General features: G+C 40.9%; 1 protein-coding gene across 1 annotated transcript in view; it reads right to left on the bottom strand.

Annotated features, from left to right (window-relative positions):
* Positions 1-25,709, bottom strand: part of col4a5 (collagen, type IV, alpha 5 (Alport syndrome)) — an 82,756-nt gene that overhangs the window by 26,599 nt on the left and 30,448 nt on the right. The window contains exons 2-25 of the mRNA XM_084042467.1: positions 21,400-21,456; positions 18,526-18,615; positions 17,568-17,612; positions 16,033-16,077; positions 15,368-15,430; positions 14,704-14,757; positions 13,667-13,693; positions 12,006-12,086; positions 11,445-11,507; positions 10,759-10,794; positions 8,781-8,822; positions 8,498-8,590; positions 7,442-7,495; positions 7,237-7,293; positions 6,600-6,644; positions 6,430-6,483; positions 6,181-6,222; positions 5,417-5,516; positions 5,281-5,316; positions 4,687-4,938; positions 2,284-2,373; positions 1,877-1,947; positions 792-983; positions 12-180 (exon numbers count right to left, since the gene is read on the bottom strand). Of these exons, the coding sequence (XP_083898593.1) occupies positions 12-180; positions 792-983; positions 1,877-1,947; positions 2,284-2,373; positions 4,687-4,938; positions 5,281-5,316; positions 5,417-5,516; positions 6,181-6,222; positions 6,430-6,483; positions 6,600-6,644; positions 7,237-7,293; positions 7,442-7,495; positions 8,498-8,590; positions 8,781-8,822; positions 10,759-10,794; positions 11,445-11,507; positions 12,006-12,086; positions 13,667-13,693; positions 14,704-14,757; positions 15,368-15,430; positions 16,033-16,077; positions 17,568-17,612; positions 18,526-18,615; positions 21,400-21,456 (1,858 nt within the window). The remainder of the gene's footprint in view (positions 1-11; positions 181-791; positions 984-1,876; positions 1,948-2,283; positions 2,374-4,686; positions 4,939-5,280; positions 5,317-5,416; positions 5,517-6,180; positions 6,223-6,429; positions 6,484-6,599; positions 6,645-7,236; positions 7,294-7,441; positions 7,496-8,497; positions 8,591-8,780; positions 8,823-10,758; positions 10,795-11,444; positions 11,508-12,005; positions 12,087-13,666; positions 13,694-14,703; positions 14,758-15,367; positions 15,431-16,032; positions 16,078-17,567; positions 17,613-18,525; positions 18,616-21,399; positions 21,457-25,709) is intronic.

Below are 25,709 nucleotides of genomic sequence, written 5' to 3'. Positions count from 1 at the left end.
CCATTGCTTACCTGGACCTCCGGGATTACCAGGTCTTCCTGAGACGCCCTGGACACCTTTCTCTCCTCCGGGGCCCTGGGGCCCGAAGCCGGGACCGCCTGGGGAACCCCTGTCACCTGGCTGACCCTGCAGACCTGGCTCACCTGGACCTCCTCGCTCTCCTTTTACCTGCAGTGAACCCTGTCAGACGGGACACAACAGAAAGATGGTAGTATTTAATATTGGAGCTGATGGACTCGTGGGTGGATTCATGAATGGATGGTGGATCAATGACAAGACGGTATGACTTGATGACTAAACACACGCACATATACACATACATACACACACGCGCACACACGCATGTAGGCCTGTCACAATTATTACATAATCGCAATGATTTTCTGCATAAATAATCGTTTCCATGTTGAAAGGTTTTCACACATTTTAAAATAATTTTAAAAAGCAGAAATAGCAGATCTACAAGCTTACAGCGCGTCACTTCGTGACGCGCTGTAAGCTTGTAGATCCGCTATTTCTGTAGATCAGCTATTTTTACATGTATACAATTATTAAATATGTGAATAATTTCTTTGTATATTTAATTATTTGTCATATCTGCCCTGTGCAATTTTTGATTACAAAGCCTCAAAAGGCAAACAGAAATATATATTTTTAATTCATAATGTTCCAATGTTCAATGGCCAAACACACATTATTAAATCGTTAATCGCAATTATTTGAGAGACAATTAATCGTCAACTTAAATGTGTAATGGTGACAGCCCCAGACGCATGGATCCCTCCACTTACAGACGCTCCTTTAGCTCCGGGCGCTCCAGGTCCACCATCCCGACCGGGGCGTCCGTCCAAACCGGGCAGACCGGGGGGTCCGGGGAAGCCTGAGTCACCCTTCTGTCCCCTCCCACCGTCGACGGTTATGGCATCGCCTGGGTCTCCCTTGGCTCCGGGGAATCCTGGGGTTCCATTGGAACCAGGGGGGCCCTGTATATAATATGATGATGAAGGGATGAGGAGAGAGAGAGAGAGAGAGAGAGAGAGAGAGAGAGAAGGGGAAGGAAGAGACCCTTTAGTTTTAGTTTACACACATGTTAGGTAATAGATTAAGTCAAAACATTAAATATGGGGGACACAGGAAGTTGGTGTAGTCTCACTAGGCAAGAGTGGTGAAAGGACCAGAGTCCGTCTGTGTTTTTCTGATGGAGACTTGAATTCATGGCATACATGGGCAACTGGCGGCCCGGGGGCCACATGTGGCCCCCACCTTCACTTAATGCGGCCCGCAGGTTAATATTGGATTACTGACATATTATTAATTTCAGCTGTTACAATTCCAAACATGCAAACATGACCCGCTTTAATTATGTCCAATGTATTTGTATTTAAGTTCATAAAGTTAACATAAGTATAACTAAATGCATTTCAAATTAAATAAAAATGTTACTTTTCAGGATTCCAATTCAAAAATAGCACAAAAAAAAATCTGGATTCCAATTCAAAAATAGCAAGCTCAAAACGCGTCGCACTGCGACGCGTTTTGAGCTTGTAGATCTGCTATTTTCGCTACTTTTGTGTGACATAGACAGTATATGCAAAGTGGCCCTCTCCATCATCAAAGCTACCCACCCCTGATTCATGGATATGTTTTAGTTTTTGTCACATTCCTAAGCCAAAGATTTGATGACCAGCGGACCCGTAGGCAGCGGTTCCGGTAGGAGACACAAAGGAGACTCTTTGTGTATCCTACCGGAACCGCTGCCGGTCAAGAAATTATTGTCTTAGGAATGCGACAAAAAACAAAAAAATATCCATGAATTCAACTATCCCTTTAAGTGAAACCGGGAAGTAAACAGGAAGTGAAAACAGGAAGTGCTTACAGGGGTACCGACAGAACCGGGGTTTCCTGGGAATCCTCTCTCTCCTTTGGCACCTGGACCACCAGGACCGCCTGGAGAGGACAGAGGAGAGGAGTTAAGTATGTTTTTTTTAATTCATTGATTGAATGGTTTAATGTATTAACACATTTGTTAACAGTACAGGCAGTACAATCGAAGGTTGTGCTAAAAGGATAACATTGTGGTCCATTGCTAAACAATAACATTTTCAGATTCGAACTGAATTGGAAATTAACTTGTAGAGGTTCACTTGTGAATTAAATTGATAGCCTTAAAATGCCTGTGAGCTAAGATATTTAATCTCTCTTCTCTCACTGCATCTCATTTTGGTTTCGTTCTCTCTGGAGAAAAAATAATAATAAAATAACAGCTAGTGGTGGTCTTCTTACCGGGGAAGCCGGGGGTCCCAGGGGGTCCCTGAGGTCCAGGAATGCCGCTGGAGCTACCGACACAGTTCACACAGGTGTCTCCCTTCGCGCCTGCAAAAGCAACAGCAGAGCTCCTTCACTGAGTTTTGTGTCATTTAAAAAAAAAAATGGTGTCATTTTTTTTTGGTGTCATTTTAAGATTTCGTTGGCTATTCAAAAATAGCAGATCTACAAGCTCGAGCTTGTAGATCTGCTATTTTTTTTAAATATTGAGCATTTTTGCAAATCTTTGAATATATATGCATTTTTAAAGCGAACATTTGTAACTCAAATCTTTGCTTCTGGGGGGGGTCCCTGGAACAAAATATTTTGAGATGAGGGTCCGCAAAATACATATCATTTTTGGGGGTCCTTCACATGAAAAGGTTTGAGAACCACTGATGTAGCAACTTAGGTTGTTTTTTTTAAACTAATATAATATAGTACTATAATATTATGATGTTATAGTATAACTAGACCATACCCGGTGAAGGGCGCAGGCGAAAGTATTTGCAAAGTTGGGGTTAATGCACGTCCTGTCGCGCGGTTTCTCCCCCGCGCGCGCCCCGTTGTGGCGCCCCCCTATTTTTAAGTATTTTTACTGTTCTCAACTTTTAGGTATTTTTAGTGTTTTTATCAATCTTTAAGTATTTGTACTTTGTTTTTCAACTTTGAAGTATTTTTACTCATTTTCAGTACTTTTAAGTATTTGTACTCATTTTCAGTACTGTGAAGTGTTTTTACTCAAGGTATTTGAGTATTCTCTCCGTCTCTCTCTCTCTCTCCATCTCCCTATTTTCACAACGCATCGCGAGGCGTTGTGAGCTTGTAGATGAGCTATTTTCAAAACCTTAAACATCCGTGCGGTTTAGAATCTACCATTAGTTTTGGGATACGATGTATACAAAAGGGTAAACAGCGGAGCCTTGGCGGACGTTCGCCCGATCCTGGAAGAGAACGACATAGAACCGTTCTTTATGGAGCTAATGTGCCTCGTGTGTGGGGAAACAAATCTGGAGTGTTTACTTTCCACAGCAGAGAGTGGGCGGGGTCTATGGTGTAGCGTCGGCGTCGGTGTTGCCATGTCCGCCGATTGTAAGCGCTTTAGGGCCAATGTTGGTGTTATAGGGTTCGTTTGGTTTGGCCTCGTTTTCATAGACCTCGCTGCTTGTTTCTCTCGCGAAACCTGGCACACAACGACGCATGCGCAGTTTGATCAAGAGTCCACCCTACCACCAACCACCACCACCGTGAGCTTACTAGAATTATAATAGGATATATTACATTAAGGCCGGGGGCGGATATTGCGTTTATTACTGTCATTTCAATTCCCGAATTCCCCACAGATTTCTGTTTAGTCGTATTACTGCTGCCATTCACCTGATTATTATTATCATCCTACTACTTTAATTGAAATGACCTCCAAAATTTGTCGGGGGTTGGTCAACACACGAACACTCCACTTGCCTCCAAACCTGCCCCAGACTGTTTATCAGCGCTCTGGCTATTATTTAGGCTTCTAACCCCACCTTCAATGTACTTACATATTGTAGGGTTAATATAAAACTACATTTCCTACTATATCTTAACATTTTAGCCACAGCAGCTTTCCTTATTTCTGGCCGCAGTATCTTTTTATTCGATCAGTCGATTACCATGATCAGTCATCCTATTACTTTAATTTTCTTTTTGGCTGCTAGGACCCCATCCTACTACGCATCTCCATATATGGCCATATCAGTTGAATCACTGGTGCAACGTAGAAGTGATGTAGCTGATCGGGCCTAGATGTGAGGGCCGCGATGCGGTCCAAACCTCTAGTTATTATTATTATTATTAGTATTATTATCATCATTAACACATTAAACGCCAAGAACGTAGTCCTACGGTCCATTAAATCCAACTGTTAAGTGCCGAGACCGTAGTGCTACGGTCCGGGTGCTTTTTCCTTTTTTTTTTTCAATTTTCTACACGGACCATTTTCAGTGCAACACCACCGGAACGGAACTATTTGCGATCCGGTTTTGACGTTCCCGTCGGCCTCCATTCTAAAGCGCACACTAAAACTGCTTTTTCTCCCTTGTAGTTTTTTCTCCTCGGTCATCACTGTTTAACATAAACCGTTCTAACTACAACATGGATGCCCCGTTTGACACGTGGTCTGCACTGGTAGACACAGGGACATGTGCACGATGTTTACAAACATGCATCGCGCATTCTTAAGGATTTTAACGGGGTCTATGGCGACGTGAAAAAAACAAAAAACAACAATAAAACCTTGGCACTGGTGAGTACTTTATGAGATTAACCTCTGGCAGTGGATGTGTTAATACTATTATTATGTATTAATAATGTTACATTCATGTAAACCAGCCCCACACCCACCTTTCTGTCCAGTCTCTCCCTGATAACCTCTCTCTCCCTGGACGCCATCGCGACCGGGGCTTCCTCCGATGCAGTTGCCTCCTCCGCTGGAGAACCCTGGGGGTCCGGGGGGTCCCGGTGCCCCCTGTGCCCCGGCACCGCCGCCCCGTCCAGGGGGACCAGGCAGGGACAGTCCCGGGGCGCCGTCGACTCCCCTTTCACCTTTGGCACCGGGGTAACCCGGAACGCCCGTCGAACCACCGCCTCCCCCACCTGAGGACAGACGCCACGGTTAACCCATTAAGACCTGGAACGCATCTGTGTCACTTTACATTTCTTTGGCTATTCAAAAATAGCAGATATACAAGCTCATAGCGCGGCACCGAGTGCTGCGCTATGAGCTTGTAGATCTGCTATTTTTGAAAAATCGTGAAAAAATATTTTTTATATTTTTTTCAAAAAACTGCTAGGATTTAGAAAACATTTTTAAGAATCGCCTACCACAGGTTATGGTTTTGTGTTGTAATATCGGTGTGTGTGTGTGTGTGTGTGTGTGTGTGTGTGTGTGTGTGTGTGTGTGCGTGTGCTTGTGCGTGCGTGTGCGTGGGTACTCACCCCCTGATCCTGGCTGTCCAGGTGGTCCTGTCAAACCTGTACAAGACAAAAGGTTAAAGGTTAAACCATTCAAACTAATTTTGTGGCTGTGCAAGAGTGTGTGTGTGTGTGTGTGTGTGTGTGTGTGTGTACTGACCTGATGGTCCTCTCTCTCCTTTGCGTCCGTCGCCTCCAGGGAAACCACGCTCTCCTTTTGGCCCCACGCCACCACTAATGGAACCGGCACCACCGATCACCTGGTACGACACAGAACAACATTATCACTGTACAACAATGCATGGCCACGGTGAACTCCTTAACGGACCCATTATCAACCAATCAATCAATAACAAACGTCATAGTGGACGAAGATGCTGCTCAATGACGGCCAGTGATCACTTGTCAATTCTCAGTTAACCCTTTAAGACCTGAGGCCGATTCTAAAAATGTTTTCTAAATCCAAAAAGTTTTTTGAAAAAAATTATAAAAAATATTTTTTCACGATTTTTCAAAAATAGCAGATCTACAAGCTCATAGCGCGGCACTCGGTGCCGCGCTATGAGCTTGTATATCTGCTATTTTTGAATAGCCAAAGAAATCTAAAATGACACAGACGCGTCCCCGGTCTTAATGGGTTAAGACTCAACTGAATTTGAGAGATTGAGCTGAGAAAATATTATACTGTATAATGATCAGTGGTGTAAAGAGTACTCAAATTACTTACAGTAAAAGTATCAATACTGCAATGTAGAAGTACTCTGTTACAAGTAAATGTCAAAATTCAAAATTTACTTGAGTAAAAGTACAGAAGTGTTGGTATCAACATGTACTTAAAGTACCAAAAGTAAAAGTACTAAAATGTTTGAAAATAGCCGATCTACAAGCTCACAACACGTCGCGATATAAAATAGAATAACCCACCTGGCCTGGGGGTCCAGGGTATCCACGATCACCCTTATCTCCCTGAGAGGGAGAGAGAGAGAGCGAGAGAGAGAGAGAGAGAGAGAGAGAGAGAGAGATTTTCGGAGCAGTTGCATTTGAAATGAATACGCAGTTTCACACAGTTAATTAGAATAATAATAATAAGACTTTTTTTATTTGTAACACACTTTACATTTGAGACAAATCTCAAAGTACTACAGGTAAGCAAATAACAGGGGGAAAACTCACTCTCTCGCCATCTCTTCCTGGTAAACCTGGACTTCCTGAGTCTCCTTTGCTACCCTGAAAGAAAGAAAGAAAGAAAGAAGAGAGATTGTTTGTATTTCCTCCCCATATGCAGTAAGCAAATGACAATGAATCACCGATAAGATATCAAAACGATAGAGGTCAGAACTCACAGGGTAGCCAGAAGGACCGGGGTCGCCATCTTTGCCAGGTTTGCCCTGTAAGAAAAGCCATGACATGAGTGTGACTCGGTTCTGATCGAGGTACGTGTAAATATTCCCAAAAATGTGAACAAATCATGACCTTAATGCAGGGGTTTTCAACCAGTGGTCCGGGGACCACCAGTGGTCCTTGAGGGGGTTCCAGGGGGTCCCCAGCCAAATTAATTGTTAGCAACCAAATTGACCCTTATATGTCTGTAACTCTGAGAGTGTACAAATGGAACCAAATGGACCCTAACGGGTCCATTTGGTTCCATTTGTACACTCTCAGAGTTAAATGAACACTGATGATGGTGATACGGTGTAGATTGGGACCCCCAAGAAATCTAAATGGTTGAGTCCCTGGCATATCTTTTCAAATGCGGGTCCCTGGGCTAATATTTGTCAATTTGGGGGTCCTTGATGCGAAAAAGGTTGAAAAACACTGCCTTAATGCATTACATTTTGTGAGAACGTGACTCTGTTACACATTCACACCTGACTTTTTGCATGGCACGTTACTTTGTGAAGCGTCCATTTTGTGTGTGTGTGTGTGTGTGTGTGTGTACAGTGTCAGTATACTGTTTAATATATTACACTGTCAACTCACTCGTTTTCCCGCCTCTCCAGGCTCTCCTTTATCTCCCGCCCTTCCTCCGGAGGGGCCCTATATCAACACACACAGTCACAATCAACTTTATCGTCACATCACAGGTTAACAGGTGTAAAAGAAGTGGGAGAAATACGTTTTTGTGCAATCTCCGTAATATGCAGATAAATCAACACATCTAAGCATGACAATGAGAGGTACTTACAGGGGGTCCTTGTAAACCAGTGTCACCAGGGGGTCCCGGATGTCCTGGGTCACCCTACAACATAAAAAGACATTTTAATAACACAGTTCAAAACAGAACCCTGGCATTTATTCCGGCAAAGTTGAAGGAGTTCCTGATAATGAGCAATAGTGGTTCCACAAGGAAACAACCAAAGTCTAGACATGCTAACCTGCTGCCATCTAGTGTCTGAAGTGAGAGTTGCAGCTACAAGTACGTAGTTTAAATCAGTCAGTGTGCCGTGTGCCGGTGAGATTCTATATACTAGCAATTCAGAATATCTTGAGATTCTATACGGCAGTGTTGATTTTGACAGCAATTTTTTTTTACATTTTAGCCATAGTCTTTTGAATAAAATTCCATTTAGTTTTAGTCATATTTTTTAGTTTTTGTCTAGTTTTAGTCAACTAAATATGATACGATTTTAGTCGACTAAATCTACAGTTGATTTAGTCGACTAAAATGGCCGTGATGGCGTCGTAATGGCTGATTTTACACTTGGTTGCATGCTGAAAATAGCAGATCTACAAGCTTGTAGATCTGCTATTTTCAGAGCGCAACACCCGAGCGCAACCAAACATAAAATGACTTGTCTTTTAGTTACTACTGGATCTCTTCTCCACTAGATCCCTCCCTAACATTTTTGTCTAGTTTTTATTTGTTGACGAAATTGTCAATATATGTAGTCTTAGTTTTAGTCATCGTAGCTTAGTTTATATTTAGTTTTTATTGAGTTTTCGTCAGTGAAAAAAGGTAGTCGACCAACATTCTTTGTCATAGTTTTAGTCGACGAAATCAACACTGCTATACGGAGTTGATCTCAACTCAACTTTTACGGAGTTCTCAATGGGAACATTGAGATGATTATGTTGCATAACATTTTCACTGTCCTTTCCATGCAGAAAAAGGAGAGTAGGTTATTCTCTGGTGAGATTTTTTGGGGGGGTTTAGTTTAGGAGTTTAAGAACTCATCGGCTACATGATTGATGCTCACACACACACACACACACACACACACACATGTATTGCATCAATTACCTTGTCTCCTCTCTGGATCTCTGATTCTGACGGCCTCTTGTGTTCCCCAACTTGTCCTGGTGGACCCGGTGGTCCTGGAAGTCCGTTCTCTCCCTACAGACAGACAGACAGACAGACACACAGACACACAGACAGACAGACAGCAGTGGAAAGAGAGGGGGGGGTCACAGAGACAAAAACAATGAATGAGTCTAAGAAATTGAATGAAATGGAGAATCTAAACATGAGAAGTTTTTGTTATGTTCTGATGGTGTTTGGACGTGTAAATGAATTAACTGTGTACCTTCACTCCTTTGGGTCCTTGGAAGTTCAGGCCCATGTTTCCCTGATGGAGGAAGAAGACAGACCCGGAGTCAGTCAGTTAAAGCCAGGTAAGATGAACAACAATGTGGATGAAGGACAGATGTCATACCCCTATTTCAGCGGTTCCCAAACTTATTTAGCTGTGCACCCCCTATTACCTCCAGAGCAAGATGACGCACCCCCCGGGGCTCATGCACGCGCGCGCGCGAAAAAAATTTTGCGGTTTTAATTTGGTTATTTATTAATTTCTTATCATTTTTTTCGGGTTTTCCTCGGTTTTGTATTATAAATGTATTATTATTTTTGCCCTCATTAAGTCGGGTGTCTTTGCGCGATTTCACGTTGGCCACTTTAGCCACCTCAAGCCAATATAGTCAGTTCTGTTCATAACCAGTGGTGGAAAAAGTATTCACACGTTTTTCTACTTAAGTAAAAGTATCAATACTGCAATTTTTTAGCAATTCTGTAACTTGCCAGATAAGAAGCCTTCAGTGCCTTTTTGGTAGAGCCACCACATGAATGAACCTGCAGTTGTTTTTGTCTGTCTTTCAACTCCGCCAATTTTGATTTGAAAAATGCAAGGGGTTTTTTAGTTACATCGGCATGCTTACTGGTGAAGTGGCGACGTAGATATGAAGGCTTCATGCTGCTGTTGGATAGGACTTCACCGCACATCACACACTGGGGGTCTGGGTGATCCACTTCACCAATCCAAGTGAAGCCCAGACACAGATAGTTTTCATCGTATTTCCTTTTTCTTATTCCAGTCTTTCGCCCAGTCTCGTTGTCTCTTTTTTTACCCCGTTTTCTTGATGGAGGGCCTGGCTGTTGTGTCTTTGCCCCACACCCCCCCTTTTCAGTTTCCCCCGTGTCATTGTTGTCATCATCACTCTCTGTCTCACTCTCCACTACAACGCTGCTCTCCACTTCTCTCGCCTCTTCCTCCTGTCCGCTTTGATTACTTTCATTACTTTCATTACTTTCATGAACTTTTGATTGACCACGTCCACCTGACAGTTTCCCTGTTTTTAGCCAGTTCTGCATGTTTACATTATGTTACGCTGCCCTGCCGTTTCCCGGTCGCGCGCATAGGTCGTTGCGCGTCTGTGGACATTTGGCAGGAAGTCGAGTGCATTTTGGGTACATGATACATCTTTTTTTTTTATATATATAGTAAAACGTACGTTTTTAATATAAAAGTTTCTTCAATTTCATGATTTACACACAGTGAAAATTCCCATTTAAAAAAAAAAAAAAAAACTTATATTTATTAGCAAAATAACACCATAGAACCGCCATTAGGCTTTTCAGGTCACGCACCCCCTGGTGGGCGCTCGCGCACCACAAGGGGTGCGCGCACCACAGTTTGGGAACCCCTGCCCTATTTCATTACCGGCAAATATCCTCAACCACTTTCAAAATGGCAACATTTCAAAAAAGAGCTAAACTAACAGATCTACAAGCTCACATGTCGCATCGTGACACGATGTGAGCTTGTAAATCCACCATTTTCGCTATTTTCCTGTGCAACGACATTTAGCCTGAATCCTATCAATCTATTGGGAGGAAGACACGTGAAAATCACTTTGCAATGTGTTCTCTGTGCTTTACGTGGTCAGGAAGGCAGTGCAAATAGGTAGGTGGGGAGATCAAATATCTAAGTTGAGATATTTTGAATGTAATATTTAATATTAATGATACTAAAAATAAATTGTTCTGGTTCGTGCCAGTTCAGGTGAATGGGTTTTCTTTAAACAAGTTCAGGTTCGAACACCTAACACACAAGTTCAGGTTCGAACACCTAACACACAAGTTCAGGTTCGAACACCTCAATGCTGAGCATTGTGGGCCTATATACTGTCTCAATAGTTTTATACTAATACTGCATGTTTTATACTAGATTTAAACACAAATGTAGTACTACTGCAAGTCCATATTCCATCAGCCTTTAAACTTACCTTAGGTCCTGGCTGGCCTGGGGGACCCGTGCGACCCTAAAACAACGGCACCGCAAACAACGGTTTGTTAGATGCAACCAACAGTGGTGGAAAAACAGTACTCACATTTATTTTTTAAGTAAAAGTATCAATACCCTATTGTAGATAATAGTCTGTGACAAGTGCAAGTTCGGTATTCAAAAATGTACTTGAGTAAAAGTACAAGAGTAATGGCATCAAAATATACTTAAAGTACCAAAATTAAAAAGTACTCATTATGCAGAATGTACCATTACACACGTTTTCAAATGTATAAAAATCCTTTGAAAATAGCAGATCTACAAGCTCACAACGCGTCGCATCGCGACGCGTTGTGAGCTTGTAGATTTGCTATTTTCAATTAGCCAAAGTACATATAGGGCTGAAGTGGTTAATGTATGTTTTGTAATAATAATCTAAATCTGCAAAGTAACTAGTAACTAAAGATTACAAATATATGTAGTGGAATAAAACGTTTGCCTCTGAGATGTAGCGGGCGTAAAAGTAAAAGTACTGAAAATTGGAAATACTCCAGTAAAATTGTACTTAAGTCCAGTACTTGAGTACATGTACTTAGTTACTTTACACCACTGGCCAACCAAAATAGATGCACACAACTGTAATTGATTTAATGTGTTCCTTTTTTTGGTCCTTCCGGGCTTCCTTACCTCATCACCTCTGGGTCCAGGAGGACCGAGGGGTCCTTGCAATCCAGGCTGCCCAGAGTTGCCCTGTAGTAATAACACACGCAATAATAATTATTATAAACATGATATTCTCACTGCCTATGAGATGTACTGTACAGTAACAGGTATTACAATGTCTTATTATAAATGGATTCTCTCTGTCTGAAACACACAGATATTATCATTATTTGTATTATTATTATTATAAGCAGATTATTCTCTGTGTATTCTTATAAATGTATCATTCACTCTATGGGATGAACAAGTATTATATTATCATCATCATGGGGCTCATTCAGGAAGCGATATAAGAACCAATTTTGTCCTATTTTGTTAACAGTTAAGAGAAAATATAAGATCATTTTAAATGTAATAACATTGCTGAATGAAGCCCAATATTGTCTGTGTCTATGGGACATACAGCTACTATATGTTATTATATTGTTATTATAATCATATTGTCTGTGTCCATGGCCTGTACAGGCATTATACTATATGTTATTATATTTATAACAATCATATTGTCTATGGTACGTTACGTACAGGTATTCCTGGAAGGCCTGGAAGCCCAGGTCCTCCTTTCTGTCCAAAGCGGTTGGAAGTGATCACGTCTCCTGGATCTCCCTGTGAAAGAGACGATGGAGCATGAACTAACAATCACAGTACTGTAGCTCCCTCTGGTAGGTGTTTTAACATGAACTAACAATCACAGTCCTGTAGCTCCCTCTGGTAGGTGTTTTAACAATAACATGAACTAACGATCACAGTACTGTAGCTCCCTCTGGTAGGTGTTTTAACATGAACTAACAATCACAGTCCTGAAGCTTCCTCTGGTAGGTGTTTTAACACTAACATGAACTAACAATCACAGTCCTGTAGCTCCCTCTGGTAGGTGTTTTAACATGAACTAACAATCACAGTCCTGTAGCTCCCTCTGGTAGGTGTTTTAACATGAACTAACAATCACAGTCCTGTAGCTCCCTCTGGTAGGTGTTTTAACATGAACTAACAATCACAGTCCTGTAGCTCCCTCTGGTAGGTGTTTTAACATGAACTAACAATCACAGTCCTGTAGCTCCCTCTGGTAGGTGTTTTAACATGAACTAACAATCACAGTCCTGTAGCTCCCTCTGGTAGGTGTTTTAACATGAACTAACAATCACAGTCCTGTAGCTCCCTCTGGTAGGTGTTTTAACATGAACTAACAATCACAGTCCTGAAGCTCCCTCTGGTGGGTGTTTAAACATGAACTAACAATCACAGTCCTGTAGCTCCCTCTGGTAGGTGTTTTAACATGAACTAACTATCACAGTCCTGTAGCTCCCTCTGGTAGGTGTTTTAACATGAACTAACTATCACAGTCCTGTAGCTCCCTCTGGTAGGTGTTTTAACATGAACTAACTATCACAGTCCTGTAGCTCCCTCTGGTAGGTGTTTTAACATGAACTAACTATCACAGTCCTGTAGCTCCCTCTGGTAGGTGTTTTAACATGAACTAACAATCACAGTCCTGTAGCTCCCTCTGGTAGGTGTTTTAACATGAACTAACTATCACAGTCCTGTAGCTCCCTCTGGTAGGTGTTTTAACAATAACATGAACTAACAATCACAGTACTGAAGCTCCCTCTGGTAGGTGTTTTAACATGAGCTCCCACTGCTAAATAGACGATCTACAAACTCTGTTAGCTTGTAGATCTGCTATTTATGTCATGTCAGGACCTGTCTGTCTGTTGTATACTTTTATTATGTAGTGATGTCCTAGCTAGTGTTTCCTGTTTTGCCTGGTTACTGTTGCCTTGTGTTGTCTCACCTCCCTGTGATTACTAGTTTTCTCCACCTGTGTCCTGTTAGTCTCACAGCCAATCCCGGTGTTGATTGTAGTTATGTTTCACCTGTGTCTAGTTAGTCTTTGTGTATTTAAATCTCACTATGTTCACTATGTCTTGCTAGTTGCAGTCATGGTGTGTCCTGCCCTTGTATGCCCTGCGTTACTGCCAGCTTATGTTGTGAGTTTGATAATAAATCCTCGTTGAACCTGATCTGCCTGCCTGTGTGGTTCTACACTTGGGCCCAACATACTTGTCTCATATCGTGACAATTTATGTAACGTTCCCCCCCAGAATATGGATGCTGGTGGTTAACACGAACAATCGATCAAGGCCCAGACTGGTGACCGAAGATGAGTCAGTTTCAGAGGCACTCACCTTTTGTCCTGGCAGACCAGGTACACCCTAAAGAGAGAGAGAGGAAGAATTGTCATGGCAGTGGTCAAATCATTATGGAGCATGTTAAAGTCAAAATGCAAAAGGTGGAAGTCATAGCTCAGTTGATGCTTAGGATAAACTGTTGCAAACATCTGTTGTGTAGAGAATATACATTGGCACTGATGGAGTTAAGAAATACATTGTTAGCCTCATAGCATAATTGCCTAAGTCATATCTTAACTCTCAGTGCCACACAACGAGATATCCCGAGTTGTTTCTGAATGCCCTCAGTGCCAAGAACGAAAAATCCCAAGTTTACAAAAAAAAAAAATGGAAAAAAATGTTCAGAACCCAAGATATCATTATCTGAAGATTTGCAGCTCCATCCACTCCTTGTTTAACTTATAACTGAAAAAGGCTGTCTCTCGCTTCCTAAGCACTTTTTTTTTTTACTTAAAAAATTAATTGCTGGCACAGTATGAACATATATTTTTATATCATTGGCACTGAGAGAGTTAAGTTAAGTTACATTCAAAAATAATTTCTGCCTAACTCAAAAAGTTGACTTCAAATGATTTAGGCAGAAAGTGATTTTTCGTCATTTCCTAAATCATGTTTATCTGCCTTTATTTACAGTATATCTGCCTTTATTTACAGTATATCTGCCTAGCTCTACTCTCCTAACACTGCTGAATCATTGTGCCTTATTGCCTATGTCCTCAGCCTATCAAAATGCTTGTTACATTCAAAAATCACTTTATGCCTTAGTCATCTCTTTGACTCAGGCAGAAAGTGATTTTGGATGCATTCTGATAGGCTTAGGACATAGGAAATAACGCACAATGATGCAGCAGTTAGGAGAGTAGTTAGGCAAAAATGTCAATTTGACCAAAAAGTTACTTATGTGAAGTGATGATGTCCTATTCCACCTTGTGGAAGAGTGATAGAAAATTGGGATTGTAATGATATGCTGTGAAATTGGATTAGGGCTGTTAGGTTGGACTGGACAGTTTGTCTTCTGTGGTGTGTGAACTTACCGGCCGTCCCTCCAGTCCAGGGATACCTCCACTTCCGGAAAAACCTCTCTCACCCTGATAAACACACACAGACACACACACACACACACACACACACACACACACACACACACACACACACACACACACACACACACACACACACACACACACACACACACACACAGTAAACAAATATTAAAGACATCTTTCCAAAAAATCCTTTAACTGACATAACTAAATGTTGATGAAGCATGGCTCGGTTGGCTGAGTTTTTCAAAGATTCATATTAATTAACTTAAATATAATTAGCCTTTTATGGGCAAATAGGCAAATAACCAAATGAACGACATACTTAGTATAACAGGCCTTCATCAGGTTGGAAGTAACTTCTACAGTATATATATTAAACTCTGTACTATTATGTAGGCAAAACGTGGCGTGTAGTTGCATAGTTGCATGCATTGTTGTATGTGTCATTGTTCAAATGGGGAATGTCTCATTTATTTTCTTTTTTACATTTATTTCGTTTTTTTTCAATAAAAACATTCACATATTGTATATCACAGTCATAAGTAGGTTCACAATGACAAAATCGCCAGACCTCAGCATTAATAGTAGAACGGTTACATATATACAGCAATAGTGAATGTGTCTCATTTATGAAAGAATCTCTTTCTGGTACCTTTGTCCCGTTGCAGCCCGGCGTGCCCCTTGGGCCTGGGGGTCCATCTTGTCCTGGCAGACCCTGGGAAATGACAAGGATACAGGAAATGAGGTCACTCCCGAAACGCACAGGTAGGACCACAACACTAAAACTAATAACAAATAAAGAAACTAAGCCTTTCAAAAATGAAAATCTAAACTAAACTAGAAAACACGCTTTTAAAACGAAAAAGAAAAATGAAATAAAAATATGAACTAATGAAAAAATGCTAAACTATAATAACCTTGTTAGTGCAGAATAATTATTCATGATACTATATTATTATGGTTGCTTATATCTAACCTTTATATTTTACCATCACGTAAAATATACGTGATGGTACTTATATTATACATTATGATACTAGGTAGCTTGTAAGAGCCTAGATGTCTCCACTAGACCTGATAGCTATTGTTTTGGTACAAACTATCTTGTTATGGTTCAGCTTGTCCTTGAAGCAGCTACAGTATAACTATAGTCTGATCCCTGTGTGCCTTGGCACTCAATGATGGTTAAGTACTTCATTGGATTTGTGAAAAAGCTGAAAGGAGTATCCATAATAATGTATTCGTAACAGAAGTGATATATATGCAAAATATTTCAACTTGGGAGTTGAAGACGAGGGAAATGGTTCGGCAACTCACGGGAATTCCTGGCATTCCTGGGAATCCTGGCAATCCATTAGGTCCCTATTTATGGGGAAAAAAATAAAATAATAAATTAGATATACAGTAGAAAAGTAATTGGCTGTAGAACAACACACTGATTCTAAGGTCCCAATTGCCTTAATTTGATTTCCTGTTTGGGTTGAGATGGAACTGAGGGCATCTGCTGGTCAAAATAGGTATTGCAGCCTGACTTTGGACGGCTTTGGACATGTAACACAGGCGAAGCTGAAGCTGTTCTATCATGAAGGCACGAGGGCATCTGCTGGTTAAATGAGGTATTACAGCCTGTCTTTGGAAGGCTTTGTAATTCTCGCACAGGTGAAACAGTCACATCCAACCAGGACTGAATAGGCTCTATGCACAGCAGCCATATTGGGAATGAATTGGGCCCCTTCCTTACTTCCTTCACAGGTGTTACCAATGATACTAATGAAGGCTCTGTTCCATTTAGTGTAGCACAGCGGTTCTCAAACTTTTTAATTTCAAGGACCCCCATAACTCTGAGTGTACAAATGGAACCAAATGGACCCGGGAGGGTCCATTTGGTTCCATTTGTACACTCTCAGAGTTACACTCTCTCAAGGAACCATGAGGGTCCCTGGACCACACTTTGAGACCCACTAGTATTTCTAGTGAGCCAACATGCACAATATCAGCACCCTGACTCTGTTTGACCAGAATGGAACAGAGCCTTCATTAGTATCATTGGTAACACCTGTGATGGAAGTCAGAAGAGGCCCAATTTTTCTCCAAAATGGCAGCTGTGCATAGAGCCTATTGAACTGTTCTACGAACCCATGTGGTTAGACTGGACAGGAGTGAGCAGCCGTAGTGGAAAAAGTACTCGTATTTTTTACTTAACCCATTTTTTTTTTATCTACATTTTTGTTTTCAAGATTTTTCAAAAATAGCAGATCTACAAGCTCATAGCGCAGCACTCGGTGCCGCACTATGAGCTTGTATATCTGCTAGTTTTGAATAGCCAAAGAAATCTAAAGTGACACAGATGCGTTCCCGGTCTTAAAGGGTTAAGTAAAAGTATCAATACTGCAATACTCTGTTACAAGTAAAAGTCCGGAATTCAAAATTTACCTGAGTAAAAGTACAAACGTATTGGTATCAAAATGTACTTAAAAGTACCAAAAGTAGAAAGTACTCATTATGCAGAATGTCCCATTTCACAAGTTTTCAAATGTATAAAAGGTAGACAAATGTTTTGAAAATATCTACAAATGTGTCGCATTGCATTGTGAGCTTGTAGATCTTTCAAATGGCTGAACTATATATAGGGCTGAAGTGGTTACTGTATGTTTTGCAATAATAATCAAAATCTACAATGTAACTACCGGTAGTAACTAAAGTTATAAATATTAGTTGTAGAGTAAAAGTACAATATTTGCCTCTGAGATGTAGTGGAGTAGAAGTAAATGTACTGAAAATTGGAAATACCCCACTAAAGTAGAAATACCTCAAAATTGTACGTAAGTAAAAAAGGAGTGGGATGTACTTACTCTGATTCCTTTTGGACCAGATGGACCACCTGGTCCATCACCACCCTGAGAGACAGAGACAAAGACAGAGACAGACAGTCAAGATAAATAATTGTACCCCCCCCCCCCCAAATCCCCACAATGAAACCAATGGCTCTGATGATCTCCTTAGTGTAAAAAAGAAGGCTTCGAATCGCAGTGATTATGCTGTTTTCTCCTTATTCCATTTCCCAACAATTTAGTCATTATGCATTATGCGCTGGTTGCATGTAATCGAATCCCAACAAATTCCCAAAGTTTTCGTTTTAAATTAGTTTTAGTCATATTTTAGTCATCTGAAATGTTTTACTGCTAGTCTAGTTTTAGTCGACTAAATATCATAAGGTTATTGTCGACTGCAGTTGATTTAGTCGACTAAAATGTATTTTGGCGGTGCCTTGATGGCGTCGTAATGGCAGATTTTACACTTGGTTGCATGCTGAAAATAGCCGATCTACGAGCTCACAAAGCGTCGCGCTGCGACGCTTTGTGAGCTTGTAGATCTGCTATTTTCAGAGCGCAACACCTGAGCGCAACCAAGCATAAAATGACTTGTCTTTTAGTTCTACTGGATCTCTTCTCCACTAGTCCCTCACTAACATTTTAGTCTAGTTTTTATTTGTTGACGAAATTGTCATATTTTAGTCATCATAGCTTAATTTTATGTAGTTTTCGTCAGTGAAAAAAGGTAGTCGACGAACATATTTTTCGTCATATTTTAGTCATCATAGCTTAATTTTATGTAGTTTTCGTCAGTGAAAAAAGGTAGTCGACGAACATATTTTTCCCAAACTGTAGGAGCCACTAGTGCAGCAAGACAAGAGAACACCCTCCCTTGTCAGCTTCCCACTTGCAAACATGGCAACCGTGTGCATTGAACATTAGGGATGGGTATTGGCAAGGACCCATGACCTATAAGAGGTTGTATCCCTGAACTCACCTTCTCCCCACGGCTTCCGAGAGGACCCTCAGGTCCAGGGAACCCTGGGACGCCAAGCTGTCCTGGAAGACCCGGGAAGCCTCTGTCACCCTGAATGAGAAAAACAAAGAGCACATACACACGCATTCAGTGTTTCATTTATATACATTGAATTCATGGAGATTTTTTTGTTTTTTGTTGCATTCCTAAGCTAATAATTTGATGACCGGCAGTCTCTCCGGTAGGAGACACAAAGAGTCTCCTTTGTGTCTCCTACAGGATACATAAGCATCTTTATTATAATCATCAAATTATTGGCTTAGGAATGTGACAAAAACAAATACATCTCCATGAATTCAAGCGTTCATGGGGTGTGTAATTAATAGAAAATAAGTAATTTTTTGGGTGAACTACTCCTTTAATACAGTATTATTACACAGTATTACAGAGCAAAAGAAAAATCTGATAATATTTGCCAATATTCCTTTTTTATTTTAATTATCACATGTACAAAGGTCCCTCGAATATGGTTAGCAAAAACAAGCTGTGATATGCACTGGAGGCAGGACTTTAAACTTTTGAGGAAGGTATTGCAAGCACAGCCGTGGCCCAGGTGCAAGACAAGCAAAAGTATCATAAAGGAGAGTAGAGTCTGCACACTGGTGATGCTGAAAAATGTTTTTATTGCGTCGTCAACGTTTCGATCAATTCAGATCAGGATATATACGATATGTCATATATGTCTATAGTCCAATATCGATGAACAGTAGTCTCCATAACAGTTTCCAATATTGTATTTTTACTCCATTACAATTATTTGAAAACTTTAGTTACTAGTCACTTTGCAGATATAAATGACTATATTATAAAACATACATTAACCACTTTAGCCCTATTTTATACCTTTATTATAGGAAATCTACAAGCTCACAACGTGTTGCAGTGCGACGCGTTGTGAGCTTGTAGATCTGCTATTTTCAAATATTGGTACATTAAGTATATTTTGATGATACTGTTACTTAAATAACATATCTGAGTACTTCTTTCACCACTGCTGAGCACTAACTAAAACTATAAAAATATAGTTTTAAAAATCGTGGCAAGTGGATGGCAGAGTTCACACCAACTATAGAAGAAATACAATGGTGAAGGATATAGTTATCGTTACAGTTATACTGCTCAGTGTGAATGGCGCTTTTCACTTCATAATTTTCACTGATAGCTATACAGTACATGTCCAGCTCAGAGAACAGCGCATTCTGATGAAAATGAGCTTGTAGCTCATTGTCTAACCTTACTGATCAACCTAAGTCGATTGCCTTTCAGTTTTTGTCAACTTCAATTGATTAACACACCTTCTCACAATGTATTCTTAACGTAAGACTAAACTGTTTTTTAACATTTCGCTTATGAACTATTAATCACAAAAGTTTGAATCTGTGTGTTTATTTTCAACTTTAGTTAGGCTAGAAGTTGCACGTTTTGTAATGTGTTGTGAGCTTGTAGATCAGTTATTATTATTATATTTTAATATACATTGAAAGTATAAGATCTATAAGGTCTTAAAGGTAAGGCAAGTGGTGTTTTATGTTAAATTAAGTGATGGCTCTATATTCTGATACTCATTGCTATAGAGTGTTTATTCAGTAACAGGAGACTTTCTGTCTCTCCAGCTCTTTATTAAACATAAAATGCACTTTCCGGTCAGGATACCAATTGTATCCAATCAGGAGAGAGAACTCATACACAGGATGAAGGATTAACAAGTGAAAAAAATTGGAAAGTGATGACACCAAGAAATGAGCAGACAACATTTGAACTGGAACGCTATAAAATTGAAGCTGATGAATGGGTACTCTCTCCTGATTGGCTATAATTGGTAACCTGCAACACCTGAAAATGTATTTTCTGTTCATTTGAGAGCTGGAGAGACGGGGAGACCCCTGTTACTGAACAAACACTCTATCGTAATGATTACTATCAGAATATAGAGCTTTAACTGTTTAACAAAAAAACGTGTTTGTTTTAACCAAACAGATATCACTTACCCTACCTTTAACTGGCTGAATAATTATAAACCCTATAAAGGGAGATAAAGTGTGACCAATAGTATTTATAGCATTAAAGGGGCTGTAAGTTATATATCTTTTAGTTAAAAACAAAAAAGAAACATTTTTAAAAAGTGAAAGCTCTCTATTCTGATCAATACTGATCAGTAATCATGCTATATCGTCTCTCCAGCTCTTTAATAAAGTGAAAAAGCATTTTCAGGTGGGTCATCAATTTATTCCAATCTAGAGAGAGAACCCCAGAAAGATAATTTATCAGATTAAATTGTATAATAATGTTCAAGCTATTTTTTTTTAAATTTCATCAGTTCCCATTTCACTTGTTTATACTAGTAGTGTATCCTGTATTTGGTATCCCAACGTGAACATGTATGTATTTTCAGTTTAACTGGGGAGACCCATGTTACTGAACACACACACGACACTTGCAGGATTATGAAAAGGCTAAAATGTAACTTAGATAGCAGGTAGATGCCAGGTCATTGTTGACCTGGCATCCTATAGTGTGTATAGTTTCAATGTAGGCTGATGATAGGCTCTTGGTTTACGGATGTATTAGTTATTATTAGATTATTGGTTTACTTATGCATTACTTTATTATTAGATGACTATTTTTATACATTTGATGTATTATGTGTATTATGATCTATTATGATGTATTATCTTGTGTCCTTGCTTACTGTAAATCGCTCTGGATTAAGAGCGTCTGCTATTATGCCTAAACTGTAAACTGTAAACACACACTATAACAATGATTACTATCAGAATATAGAACTACTTAACATTATTTCATGTGCGTGTGCGTGTGTGCACGCTCTCCACTCACCTTGGTTCCTTTCACTCCGCTGCAGTCACACTTTGATCCAACGCAGCCATGACAAGCCTGTGAGAGACAGAGAGAGATGCTATGAATACCCAATATTCATTTATAACATGAACAAATACAATTAAATGAATAGCATTTGCGTATTAAGCTGTTTGAACAGGCACGTGATTTAATGATCCTCATGTTGTCCTGAAGACACACTACTAATGTAAGAGAAAAAGCATTTTCTAATACAGGACAAGTAACATACTGGTTTCAGATCAATTCTGCTGCACCGCCACTAGAGGGCACCGTGGTACCGCTGTGTCACTGCTAGAACCTCATTACTTGGACTCACAAAGTGGACAGGAAGACATTCCTTTCACATCCTTTGTCCGTCCTTCCTTCCTTCCTTCCTTCCTTCCTTCCTTCCTTCCTTCCTTCCTCCCTTCCTTCCTCCCTTCTTTATTTCCTGCTTCCTTTTTTCTCATTCTCAAACTGCTCGCCACCCTCACCAATTCAAATCATAACTCGTTCTATCATAGAAGACAAACATAAGAATATACACAGGTACATAGATAGATAGATAGATAGATAGATAGATAGATAGATTAGTCAGTGGTTCTCAAACCTTTACATTTCAAGGACTCCTCTTAACTCTGACAGTGTACAAATGGAACCAAATGGACCCGTTAGGGTCCATTTGGTTCCATTTGTACACTGTCAGAGTTATAGACACACTGTAAGAGTCAATTTAGAACCCCATCAAGGACCTTTGATAGTCCCTGGACCGCACTTTGAGAACCACTGAGATAGATAGATAGATGACATAGATATTGTACAGACGGACGGACGAACGGACGAATGGACGGGTGCCAGGGGACAACCAGACACAGCGAGGGAGGGCCAGACAGATAGATTGATGGAGAGATGGAGGGAGGACAGGGTAGTGCCAAGATACTGATTAACTTTTCCCAGGCCTGTTGACACAGTGAATGCCAGACGGGCACGAACTGACTGACTGCACACCATGCTGCGGTGCCAGGGAATGAGATGGAGGGGGCATATTGTGCTGTGTGTGCGTGTGCGTGTGCGTGTGCGTGTGCGTGTGTGTGTGTGTGTGTGTGTGTGTGTGTGTGTGTGTGTGTGTGTGCGTGCAACTTGTCAGCTAATATGCATTAGTCTACAGCCAGGTGTTGACTAACAGACTGTTAACAACAGCTGTATTTCCCCTTAAGTAAAGTTAAAATGTCTATCTATCATGGGCGTGCGTGTGTGTATGCACTTGCTTGCGCATGTGTGTGTGTGTGTGTGTCTGTGTGTGTGTGTGTGTACGTGAGCGCCTCGGCGTCCAGTTACAGCACATTAATGTGCTTCACCATAGACAATATAAAGGTAGACGCCTCCTCCAACTCTGGGGGCGTCTGTATCGCGGCCGCCACATTAGAGGGGGCACACTTCCTGACTACTGGCCAATCACGGCGCGCCTTTTCCGAGACTTGGCCGAATCTAGTTGTATAAAAATGCAACAGGATATTTTTATACAACTAGATTTTGACAAAGTCCCGGAAAAGACGTGAACTGTAGCGACCAATGAGGTATCTAGGCTAAGGTTTCTATATCTATGTGCTTCACCACCACTCTACACGTGTGAAGTGTCACATTCCCTGTAGGACCGCCCACACTGACAACATTCTATCACCTCCTCCACCTTTGACCCAGGAAGTGATAGGTACAGAGCAGTGAGAGGTCAACAGCCATGTAGAGCCTTTGGGGTTTACTGTGTATCTCTGAACATCAAATGGATGGATCAAGATCACTTAGACGCAGGTGTGTGTGTGTGTGTGTGTGTGTGTGTGTGTGTGTGTGTGTGTGTGTGTGTGTGTGTGTGTGTGTGAGTGTGTGTGTGTGTGTGTGTGTGTGTGTGTGTGTGTGTGTGGGGCATATTGTGATCTTGTAGATGTGCTATTTTAGAGATCTATATAAAGGAAACACGTTGATTAATCGTAATCAAGGCAAAAAATTGACCACTTCAGCCCTATTATACAATTCGGCCATTTGAAAATAGCCGATCTACGAGATTGTGGATCTGCTATTTTCAAAAGATATTTATACATTTGAAAACTTGAAGTGGGACATTCTGCATAATTCTGCATAAAATTTCTACTTTTGGTACTCTAAGTGCATTTTGATACCAATACTTTTGTACTTTTATTCAACTAAATTTTGATTTTTTTCACCACTGGTGGTGTAGCCAGATAATCAGAGATCTCCGCCTAACAGATACCGCCGTCTGGGGAAGTCTAAATTAGTGTAGGGGCAGTTTTCTCCGCTATACCAAAGCTACGCCTAAACTGCTTTGACAACCAATCCTGATTACCGTCCCAATACGAAGGACCCGCCCCTAAAAGCTCTGCGATGTGGTTTGTTTTCAAAATGTCCCAATTGTTTCTCCACCCAGTTTGTCACCAGAAGTATCAGTGGGCGGGGATCTCCGATCGTTTGGCTACGCGAGGCTAGGGTTTTTCTGCATGCGGGCATGAGTGTGTGTTTGCAGGTGCTGTGTGTGTGTGTGTATGGTGTGTGTGTGTGTGTGTGTGTGTGTGTGTGTGTGTGTGTGTGTGTGTGTGTGTGTGTGTGTGTGTGTGTGTGTGTGTGTGTGTGTGTGTGTGTGTGTGTGTGTGTGTGTGTGTGTGTGTGTGTGTGTGTGTGTGTGTGTGTGTGTGTTTTTACAAGTCCTGGATCTTCAGATTAGCGCCTGGTCTAGTTCAGCTCAATGCAGTCCATTCTCCCACGCTAACCCAGGCCCTGGAGCCTCTCTCCACCTCCCCTCTCATCCCTCCCATGATCTCTCTACAATCAGGGGTCTTCAACAGGGGGTCCGGGACCCCTAGCGGGGCCTCAGAGTTACTATAGGGGGTCCGCCAAATGTTTGTGTGATAGGAACTTTTTTTTTTTTTTTTACATTAACCACTTGAACCCTAGAATTCCTTTTCTGAGGGGAACATTTGCCGAAAATAGCCGATCTACAAGCTCACAACGCCTCGCAGCGCGAGGCGTTGTGAGCTTGCAGATTGGCTATTTTCGGCAGAGGTTTGGTGTAGAGGGGGGGAAAAGTAGCAAATCAAGAACTAAGTACTATTGTCTGAAATTAACAAAAAACGGAATTTACACAACACTGATGATAGTCTATGAAATATATGAAAAAGTTTAATCTTTAACACAATTTTATACAATATGTAGTGGGGTGTGGGGGGGGGGGGTCCTTGCCTCATCTGTCTCTCAGCTAAAGGGGTCCTTGAAAAACGTTGAAGACACCTGCGCTACATGTGTCTCTCTCACTCTCTCTCTCTCTCTCTCTCTCTCTCTCTCTCTCTCTCTCTCTCTCTCTCTCTCTCTGTCTCTCTGTCTTCTTACTCTCCCACCTCTCAAATGTTCACCCCTCCATCTCTCTCTTATACTGTCCGTCTAATGTGAAACGCACCGTGACATAAAGCAGTTCCAGGGCTGTACTCACATGAATATGTGAAGTGATGCTACGCCGACAGTGACACAAGTCACAAACGCTAGTACTGTAGTTACTACTTTGGTAGTAAACTGTAGCGCTATTTGTGTTTTTAGTTGTTTTGTTTTCCCATGTTGTTTTGAGGATGATAGCTTATGTCAATAAAACCAAAGAACGGTATCCTAAACCATATTTTATAATTTGTCGATGGTGTTGCGCAGCGAAAATAGCCTGTACATCGGCTATTTTCGCTATTTTATTTTACTTTTTGAAATGTTTTACCCATAATGATACACCCCAAATAGAGACACCAGTTTCAAAGAGCTATTCTTCTCTCTCTCTCTCTCTCTCTCTCTCTCTCTCTCTCTCTCTCTCTCTCTCTCTCTCTCTCTCTCTCTCTCTCTCCCTCTCCCCATCTCCTTTAGTCCTCTCCGCTCATAACTGTTGTCCCCGTTTTCACAAGGTGTTTCCTGTTCCAGTTAATTTGCCCACGGCTTCCTTTGATTGGCTCAGCAGCAGGTTTGAACTGGAAACACACATGTCACCTTCCCATCGGGTTTCCAGTTCAAATCTGCCGCTGAGCCAATCAAACGAAGCCATGGGGAAAATGAACTGGAACAGGAAAAAAGACAGTTATAATACCTGATACCATTTAGAGTTTTATGTTATATGTTATGTAGACAATATGGCAACCACAAAAACTACAAAGTTCAAGATCAGAGTAAATGGCATGAACGCTCGACAACAATCAATAGCGTAAATGGACGTTACCATTTACTTTAGCATATAGCACATAGAGTGCAAAGAAAATAATTGAGTTCTATTA

This window comes from Gymnoscopelus microlampas, assembly GCF_963454915.1.
Source record: "Gymnoscopelus microlampas genome assembly, chromosome: 19".
Classification (NCBI taxonomy): domain Eukaryota; kingdom Metazoa; phylum Chordata; class Actinopteri; order Myctophiformes; family Myctophidae; genus Gymnoscopelus; species Gymnoscopelus microlampas.
This window is presented reverse-complemented; position numbering and strand designations above follow the sequence as displayed.